This window comes from Alosa alosa, chromosome 10 (assembly GCF_017589495.1).
Source record: "Alosa alosa isolate M-15738 ecotype Scorff River chromosome 10, AALO_Geno_1.1, whole genome shotgun sequence".
NCBI lineage: Eukaryota > Metazoa > Chordata > Actinopteri > Clupeiformes > Clupeidae > Alosa > Alosa alosa.
The window spans coordinates 11615952-11626688 of record NC_063198.1 but is presented as its reverse complement, the minus strand read 5'-3'; the positions used below and the strand labels follow the sequence as shown (position 1 = coordinate 11626688).

The window sequence follows — 10737 nt, the reverse complement described above, 5'->3', positions numbered from 1 at the left end:
CATCCATTTGCTTCCCAACAAGCAGTAAGACAGCACAAGTTCACAGGAATATTCCCTAAAGACTCTTGTTTTACATAATAGCAAGCAGCAGGTCCTGATGCAAAGTCCCATTAGAGCACAGAGAGGGGAGGAAAAGTGCTGATTATGTTTAGAGAAAATAGTTTCATTTTTAATCATGTACATGAAACACTTTTGTTAATGTGGCTGACACAAGAAATCCACTGGGTCTCTTTTATAAATTCAAAGATTTTTATTTGATCTCATTCTTTTATTATTATCATTGTCACATCATTCTTAAGACACATACAAACAATATATAAGACAAGATCATTATCATGATCTTAAACAGGCAACACATACTTTAAACATCATCACACCATCGGTGTGTCAATACAGTACAATACATTATACACAATACTCACAATTTGTATGTGATTATGCACATGTTAACTCTGTCCCAAACACTGTCATATTATTCGTACAGTGCAAAGTAAAAAAAATATTGAAAATATACACCAACATCCACAGTGATCCCCTGAATAACAGATACCATTTTACAAACAATAGGACCTACTCGGGGTAAAACACCTCTGTATCTTTCTCATAGAATACTTTGCCATTGGCTGACTGAACACAAAAGATTAGCCTATTAATCATTATGGAATTGGGTCATGACTTGCTACATGCCAGATGAAAACACTGTGCATTGCATCATATAAGCCAGTGTTCTGTACTTCCAGAATGCATTCATGAAGATATACTGTGTGTCTAAAATAATTAATTAATGTTTGTTTTCCCTCTGAAATCACACACAAACAAATATTATGGTCCAGCCACAAAACCTATTACCTATATAGAGGGATGTATTTAAAATATTAAAATAGAATAAAATAAAATAGGTAAACAACATAGCCCTTTTGACTAGTGCTGTTTGTACAATGTTTATATCCAAATACTTTCATTTCCTCATTGCTGTTAGTTTCGCTCGTGTAACAGAAATAACCCACACCCTGTAAACAAGGCAAATCATGTGAAAGAAAGTATTTTAAAACATATCTTTTTTTTTAATTTTAAAAAAATATTTTTTGGGCTTTTTTTTATGCCTTTAATGATAGGACAGTGGAGAGTGACAGGAAGCGAATGGGAGAGAGACCAGGGGTGGGATCCGGAAAGGACCGGGAATCGAACCCGGGTCGCCAGCGCACAGCGCAGGTGCCCCAGCCAGCCGCGCCACAGCTGGGGCCAAACCATATCTTTTTTAAACCTAAAACACATTTGTACACATGAGTATTTATCATATTTTGTGATGGCTTAGTTTAGGCGTGAGTGTTTGAATCAAGTACTTATTTGCATACACAATCTGACAAAACAGAAGAGGCAGGAAGTTGGGACATGCTTCAGACTCTTGGCACTATACGACTGCGACAGTACACAAATTATAGTGTACAACAGATTTCTTTGTTTGCCACCATCTCACCAGAAGTCTTCACCTCAATAGCTTGGAGCCTCTGGCATAGCCTCTTCTGATACAACACTGGCAGTAGTTTTATGCATCATAAAAACTTCCAAGGAAACCTCTCCTTTAAGTCACCAGAAGTCTTCACCACAGTAGCTTAGAGCCTCTGGCATAGCCTTTTCTGATACCTCGCTGGCAGTAGTTTTCTGCATGATAAAACGTTCCCAGCAAACCTCCTATAAGTAAGCTCTGAAGAAAAAGAATAAAAACCAGTCTGAAACCCTATTACCGTCCATATGTCTTTTCACATCAAGGAACCATTTCTATAGCCTGACGTTGTCATACTCAAATTCTATTCAGAATATGGGGCGGGACTAAGTTCGGAATGGCACCCAGGCTACCATTTCTAACTAACCTGTTCAAATTCACGACTGTTTTACATAGGAAAACACTACATTATGTGTATGGACTGGTCTTCTCTATCCACTCCATCTTTTAAGGGAAATTGTTCAGAGAAATCTTCAGTAAGATTAGCTGACCTAGGCTTTCCTCAGTGCAGTCAGCATTAAGTTGTACCCTTGTACTTTTTTTCCCTAAGCGTTGCAGCTACATTTCCATGTAGTTCCGTATCATTTCATATCTATGTTTATTATATCTTTACTGCAGAAACCTAGACCTCATTGTTGTATCCATTAACATGCTCCCCATTGTTAACCCACGGCCTGGCCTCATGTATTGCTGAATCTTACAGCCCCTGTCCACCCCAGACCTTAGAGAAGGACTAGAGCAGTCCAAGTGGTTTATCCTGTTATACTGGCTCATCTGGCTGAAGTTTGAGGGGGGGTGAGCATTGTGCTGACTATGCAGTGGATCTTTAGACAGGTCAGGACCTGATAACTTGAGGATGGAAGGTGTCGGAGTGGGGCACGGCTGAACTAACAGCGAGGTTTTCGCTAGCAGCAGTTGGCTGACTTCTGTGTGTGTGGAGCACGCAGACTCGGAGCCAGATGAGTCCTCCAATGAGGAGGAAGAGAGGAGGACGCATGGCCGATGGGACGAGATGTGGTCAGTCTGCGTGCCTTGGGTCACACTCTGGCTTAAGGTCTGGGTGGAAGTGCTGCAGGAGGTGGGCCGGGACACTGGGGGATTAGTGCCTGGTGGGGTAACATTCGCTGCTGGGGTGAGAGAGCTCAGGACGACCCCCAGGGCCTGGGCCCGGCTTGGTGCGACCTTTACACAGACTGGGCTGGGAGTGGATGCCTGGAGGACTGGGGGAGAGAGCACTGCCTTGGGGTTCACGACGAGGGATTTCTTGTAGAGTCGTTGGAACTCTACTTCATATTGCTCAACCACGTCACCTGTCAGCTCAATCAGGTTGCAGGTGTTGATTCTGCCATCTGTCCATCTAAACCTGTGGAAATAACAATAAGGGATTTTATGAATAAATTCCTTTACTCCTTATTATGTTTGTTCATATTTGCTCAACTTCTCTGTTTAAATCATGATCAAGCAGCTGTACACCAGATATCCAAACACATATCTAACACACAGCTGTTTAAATAATATTTTTTAAAAATATTTTTTCAAAGGACACAAAACAAACATCCTTTCAGAAATTCATGTGAGAGCACAATGGAGTTACAGTGCCACGGGATGTATACCTATAAGTTCCCATGGCAGCCTTGGTCCCATCTATCAACATGAACTGCTCATGAATCCTTCCAGTGATGCGTGCTCCAGAGCGTGTGAAATACCTGAAGCCTGCGACAGCCCGCACACGCATTTTCTGCAAACAACGAATCAATTGTGTCAGTGCCAAGACCTCCATCAAAACTGTCCAATGGTGTCAACATCTATGACACCAACCAAACATCTCCCTGGAGACAAATCAACAACCACAACAATGGCATCAACAAATACATCACTGTTTGAGTTCCAGTAGCCAAGATCTACCTGGAGTTCCGACAAGCGCACATTGAGATTGCTACACATCTGCAGGAAGGAAGGTACAGCTTCAATGTCCAGTAGGATGTACACAGGAACCCTGCGTCGCATACAAGCCTCCTGCAGGTCCCGGAAGATGTCCACATCTGTCAAGGCGTCTGTCACTATGGCGATTACCTACAATAGATAAATAGAAGAAAACACAGTCAGTGTCTCCTCAACATGGGATACTGTAGATTGTCAATACAGTTGTTTAGAACAAACTTGTTTCAAAGAATAGTAGGCTAACATTAAGTCTCATTCCAAGGCCGCAATAGATTTAATCTCTTTTCTGTTTTAAGACTCATATATCTATAAATGTATTAAAGGGGCTGACAACACCCTGTTATTGCGTAACTCCTCTAAGATTCCCCTACATTCCCATGCAAACACGTAACACAAGTTGGCAAGTTTTTGATGTTTTTGAACGCTATGGGGCTCTCCATATTGATTGATTTAATGAGAACTGACTTTCCGTGTTGTGTGAACTATCCTTGAGCTAGGGTGGGGCTTTTAAAGTGCTTCGACAAATTGATTGTGATTTGTGGTGAACATGAATTAAGCCTAGCTTAAATTACTGTTGTTTAATGAACCTCTTTCAAAAACATGGCTGAGAAATCTGTGCCTGTTTTCATGTTTTCCATTACATTACACTCATTATTGACTTGTTCTCTTCTTCTTTTATCTCACGTTTTTAATTTATGTTTTAATCTATAAACCAGGAAGAACATTATTTATGGTTTTTTTACCAAAAGAATAAACAAGAACCAAAATAGAATATGGGCTGTTAATAATATTGCCCAGGAGGATCCTGAGGACAACACTTAACTTCTTGACATCAGAACTTCTTTAGGAGTTCAAGAACACCTTAACATTAATGTGTTGGTTATGTATTTTCACTTTTTGCAAAATCAGCACAATTCTTGGTTCCTCATTGGTCCCTGTTGCACTCAGTATTATAGCTGATCTGTCAGTTAATTAATTAATTAATATGGATTGATATGCATGATTACGATTATTGATTATGAGGATTCCCAGTCGACTTAAGTCCTGCGGTCAGTATTTACAACTTTGGTGTGTAACTCCTCAATTTTGGTGATGACCAAAATGACTGAGTGTTCAGAGAACATCTTGTTCCAACCAATGCACTTTTCACTCACATTCACAACTCATGTTATGTCATCATCATATAAATCATGGCAATGTCAGTGTTCCTGCCGCATATAGGCTAGGCTACTTAGGCTAATTTATTTGATTGGACTTATCCGGGCAAACAATAAAATGCAACATGTTCTATACGTTCTATGTGAGCATTGTATTGTTTCCCTCGAGACAAAAGTTGTGGACCATAGGCTATGTCCGGTTGCTGTGATCCCTTACATTGCACACTGTTAGAATAATATGGTTTTAGATACGAACATTGATTATGGTAAATATGTCTAAGCCTTACTGAGTGGGCGGTCATGGTTTATGGCAAAAACAAGTCACATAGTGTCTTAAGCTGTATACTATTCTCTGAAGCAACATAATAAGCTGCCTATTTTTCATTTTTTTCCATTGCTGCTGTTAGGTTACAATTTTGCATCTTTAAGAATAAAATATCATACTGTAGGCTATTAGCTATAGAAAACTAACACCTGCGCGATTCCTCGCAAAACTGTCACATCCACAACTTAATACCATGGCATTGTGTTGGCGTTATGGATGTGACCGTTTTTTCAGAATTGCCCACCTGCAAAACACATACAGAAAAAGAAAAAGTCGTTGATAACAGCAAACACAGCTCCAATCAGGCTACACCTTTAGTTTCGCAGCAGGTCGCCTATCCCAGTTCTGCCATCAGTCCACACTTTATAGGCTACCATAAAAGCCAACATCAAAATATTAGGCTACTAACACATATAATTGTATAATTTAGGCCTACCTCTTTTGCGCCTTTTATCATCTTTCTCGCCGCCTCTTTGCAGCTGTAAATGCACTCAACAGGTATATTGGGTACAAAATAGTTCGGTTGAAAGTGTGCAGTGGCTGTGGTAACACCTCGGGACGAGCCAGGTGCGATAGCGGACCATCCGATATCTAGAGACGGGGCTACAATATCCGACACGTCAGGGAAATAGACAAGAGAGGTGGCATCGGGCACCACACAATTTCTGGCATCCCCTGGCTGTGGTGTACTTTCGGGAACAACGGCGGACTTCAAGATAAATTTGATCTCGTCATCTGAAAGAAAGTTTTGTACTCGCTCTTTCTTCAAGAATCCCATGTATGCGTCAACTCCGCCTGCTACCAAGTGCTCTACAGCAAGTCGGTGACTTTCACGGTACACCTCTTCAACGTTCAAATCACGGTGACGTCCCACCCTGGAAGACGAAGACCACCATGTCAATGGCTCATCATCCATGCTTAAGGATATCGACGGAATTGTGCTTATGTGCGTTCACGTCGTTCACTTGCATGGATTCAATTGTCAGGTTGCATGACTTCGTGCAAGTTTTGTAGCCTATTTCTCCCTTGAAACTTGGCCCATCCTACCTCTTCACACCATTGGTGGAGGCACAGCTGCCTGGTGACTTGCGTCATGGTTCCTTCTTGATTGTGCTTGGGATGTGGTTTAGCAACATGAAGTCATTGAAGACATAATTTTACATCGGATTGAATGCTTTGTTTGTGGTCTGATAGACAGTCTGTTTAAACTTTAACAGAATAAGAATAGTCTTCCGCTTCTGATGTTTGAATTAAAAATAAAGAATATAGTCTATGGCAGTGGTTCTCAACCTTTTTTCAGTGATGTACCCCCTGTGAAATATTTTTTTCAGCCAAGTACCCCCTAACCAGCGCAAAGCATTTTTAGTTGAGAAAAAAAGACTTAAAACAGAGCACTGTGCGCTGTGGTGGATTACTTTCTGATGTGGAGCATGAACAACCACCTCCTCTTTTAAATATGGACATGATAAAGTAGATGCTGCATGGTAGTGGACATAATGGAACTATAAGTTGATCACTGTTTCAAACCTGGGAGAAGATGTGGAGGTTGTGGAGAGATACAGACAGATTTGATTGGACCTGTACAGTGTTGGGAGTAACGAGGTACAAAAGTAATGTAATTACTGTAATATATTGCTTTTTTGCTGTAAGGCATTACAAAAAAATGGGTAATATTTTACTCGGTACAAACTTCAGTAACGCGCATTACAATGCATTTTAACCTGAAATTAAGTAGTGTTATGTTTTGATCACTTAATATTTCCAACCTCAAGTATGCAGCTAATAAGGAAATAGATTTGTTATTTAATTAAACAAGGTGAACTTGTCCCCACTGTAGAATGCCGAAAGGGATGCTACAAGGTAGGGAATTCAAACACACTCAACACCTTACCATCTATTGATGTCATTGTGATTCATTGAGATATCTGACATTTTTTCTGTTAAAGATTGGCATGGAGACAATAGGACATGGTTGCCTTTGTCGGTGTCCTTATGTACTTGCACAGGTAAACTTGCTCATCTTTACTTGCGTACGACTTCACACCAGTGCTTCAGACCAGAGCTGATGCTTCAACAATAGCCGTCACTGAAAAGCTGTGAGTGTCTTTGAACACAGCTGTTCTCACATTAGCTGATTGCGATAAAAATAAACCATTCCTAATTACAGCTCATGAAAATGCACTGTTCTGTTATCCGAAGTCTTCTTCTTCTTCTTCTTCTTCTTCCCACCAAAAAACAAGCTTATTTTCCCCCATAGACTTTATATTAGCAATATGACATCACAATGGACTAACTAGAAAATGTAATTTCGAGGAAATTACCAGTGCATGAAAATATGAACATACTGTATATTAACATAAAATGGCAAACAAACTTTTATTTGTGCATAGTGCTAATGCAAAGTCTATGGAGAAAAATAAGCTTGTTTTTTATTAATATCTCAAAAAGTATAAAGTTTACAAAAGTGAAAAATACATTCCCCACATGTCCTTTTCAAGACCTATGTTACAAAGTTTGAACGAAGTTTCTACGTTAAACGGTTAAAGCTGAATTAGACGCAGAAATTTGGTGGGAAGAAGAAGAAGAAGAAGAAGACATCGGATAACAGAACAGTGCATTTTCATGAGCTGTAATTAACTTGATTTGCACCTGTATCAACTTCCAGCTGCTCAACTAGGACCCATCAAAGGGCCAGTTAAACTGATTGCACCTGTATCAACTGCTTTCTGCTTCACTAGGCCAACTCTCTGTGTCTCTCCATTCTACAAGTATATATCAGGCACATTCCATCCAACTTTCTATCCATTCATCCTCTTCAAACCATTCACTCATCCACCCATTAAACTATCCATCAACATCCATTAAACAATCTGCCTAGCAACATCCATTCAACTTTCTGTCTATCAACATCCATTACACTATCTACATTCAACTTTTAAACTATATACTCTGTCTCAGGCTTTAAGCATACAATCTGGCTCTCTTAAGACTACTATTTCCTCTGCCCAACTGTTTCAAAATAAATGTCCTCACTACAATAATTCACTATTAAATAATTTAACTATTTAAACTACTCAACTATTTAACTGTTCAGCCATTTCAACTGTCAGTTGTTATCAACTATGACTCCTGCCAACTGTTTCCAAATAAAAGTTTGTTTGGCATTTTATGTTAATATACAGTATGTTTATATTTTCATGCACTGGTAATTTCCTCGAAATGATTGATACTATTTTGTATTTGAAATACAAATACATATTACATGTTTCAGAAATACCCATCCCTAGGAACAGGCAGATTACATCTTTATAGTTGGCCATATGATGACATACTTAGGTTAATTCTGTATTTCACCAGATAGGGCACCAAAATGGCCAACAGCGGCACTGTGTAGCCTATCTTGACAAGTTTTGGGTTACAATATACAGGTAGTGGGCTCTCTGTTGATTTTAATGAATAGGCCTAAGCCTAAAGTTACAGCATTTCTATCACAATTGACCAGACTTCGACCTTTTGTCTGCTTTTAAAGGGACACCAGGCAAGCCTGATGCTTTTTCTCTACGAAACTCCCCCTCGCTCGATCTGAAGCTCTTTTCCTTTTCTTTGTGTCTTCCGTCAAGGGTTTTCGCTGCTTCTTCGCCGGCTCTGCCAATATACACACGTTTGCAACAATCTCTAGCGTTTCGTTAGCCTGCCTCTGTGCTGTAAACTGATCCTGCTTTGGTCGGCGGGTAGGATACACCTAACTTGCAAGTGGGATATTCCTCCTACAGGCAGTAGGGGCGGGCGAGAGAGCCTTCATTCGCCCCGTAGTGAGTCATTTAACCATATACCGACTTACGAAGATGATTAATTAACACGAAAACGTTGCCTGGTGTCCCTTTAACAAAATTCTGGCTATGATTGTTCCTTGTATTGCATCATGAGCCATCACTGTGCCTATTGCATTCTACTGTTGTTAGCCTTAAGCCTAGCTCAGTCATTATGTTATACCACATCGCCCTCCATTAGAAGTGCAATGAGCTGCATTGAGCATGATAAACTGCATTTAGAATTCCAAATCCATATTTCTAGATATTTTGGTAAAAGTAACTTAAAAATAATACAATAGTAGTGTAATGCCTTATAATTCAGAGACAGTAATATAATAATGTGACAAATTACTTTGAAATGACAGTAATAAGTAATACATAATACAATACGATACGAGTAACTTGCCCAACACTGGACCTGTAACACTGAGTCTAAGGGACAGGTCAGGCTTTACTTCTTCAGGAAGCAGATCTTTTAATGTGAGCAGCAAGATGTTTTATTTATTGTTTTATTATTTTGATTAATTTACCAGTTTGTAGTTGTCAGTGAAATTGATTTTGCAGGGATCTTTTTGCAGCAGCCTTAGAGCCAGTGATACCAAGAGGCTGAATAAGCTGTTAAAGAAGGCTTGCTTTGTGCTGGGGATTGCTCTGGAACCCCTGTAGATTGTTAAAGAGAGAAGGATGTGGCACAAACTACTGAGCATCATTTATAGTACTACACATCCATTACGCAACCCGGACAGATTTTTTTTTCAGATAGAGACTTCATCAACAATGCTGTTAAAAGAACCACTACGTAAAGTTATTTCTGCTCATTGCAATTGAAATGTATTGTGACAATCCCCAGGGAAATCTATTTCTGAAAATAATCAATGGTAAATGTATTAAAAGTCAAGTCAAGCGTCTTGCCTCAAGTTTCTTTTAATTATAACACCTGAAACCCGATCACATTGTTTATTGGTCTTTATGGGAAAGTACTGACCCACTTATAACTCCCATGTTTATTATGTTATGTAACAAATGTATAGAACGTTTAGAACATGTACTCTGCCTAGGGCACTTTCTTTGTTATTAAGCACAATGTCTTCACTTGTCTTCCTCGTGAAACAGGAAAAAAATGACCTGACAGCCTGAACAGAATGTACAGGTTTGGTATGCCAAAGTACTTTCTGGAGGGAGGTGTCTAGTACAGGCCAACATCAGGTTCACTACAATTACTCAAGCAACAGTGAAACTCAGCCATAGGACCCATTCCCCTATCATTCCATCTCTAGGATTTTTGCCTAAGGTGCCTATATAGCTACTTATTTAAGTGAGGTTAAACCTAAATAAAGTGCATGCCTAAAATACTTTGCTCCAAAGACACCCTCTCAAATAAAGCAAAATAAATAATTGTAAAAAAAAGGTTATTTGGATATTCAAATAACAGAACTGCTAAATAATTGCTCTTATATCCATGACAGGCAGTACATAAGCCATAGAAAGGAACATACTTTTTGTCACTGTTAAACCACCATGTACAGTACAGGTCAAAAGTTTGGACACACCTTATCATTTCAATGCGTTTTCTTTATTTTCATGACTATTTACATTGTAGATTCTCACTGAAGGCATCAAAACTATGAATGAATGCAAAGTTATTTGGCCCACAGATGAATATTTGTCAAGTTCTGGCTTGCTGAATATGGTATTCAATATTTTTTTAAAAAATTGAAGAAACTAGAATATAAGAAATATTTTCAGTTATTTCACACCTTTTTGTTAAGTACATAATTCCACATGTGTTCATTAATAGTTTTGATGAATCTACAATGTAAATAGCCATGAAAATAAAGGAAACGCATTGAATAAGAAGGTGTGTCCAAATTTTTGGCCTGTATTGTACTCTATAATCACATTTAGTATTTTGTTGATCATACAGGCCTACATAGGTCTCAGCATAGAGGGTGTCGTTTTGAAAGTTTTGAAAGGACAGCACATCATACAAGGCTGGTA

General features: G+C 39.2%; 1 protein-coding gene across 1 annotated transcript; it reads right to left on the bottom strand.

Annotated features, from left to right (window-relative positions):
• Nucleotides 1-235: 235 nt before the first annotated feature.
• On the bottom strand, nucleotides 236-6067 carry LOC125301450 (protein FAM83D-like). The gene is made up of 4 exons (XM_048253854.1): nucleotides 5364-6067; nucleotides 3410-3577; nucleotides 3118-3242; nucleotides 236-2867 (listed from the first exon to the last, which is right to left on the bottom strand). The coding sequence occupies exons 1-4, from the start codon at nucleotides 5841-5843 to the stop codon at nucleotides 2114-2116; spliced, it is 1527 nt and encodes a 508-aa protein (XP_048109811.1). The 5' UTR covers nucleotides 5844-6067; the 3' UTR covers nucleotides 236-2113.
• Nucleotides 6068-10737: the final 4670 nt, after the last annotated feature.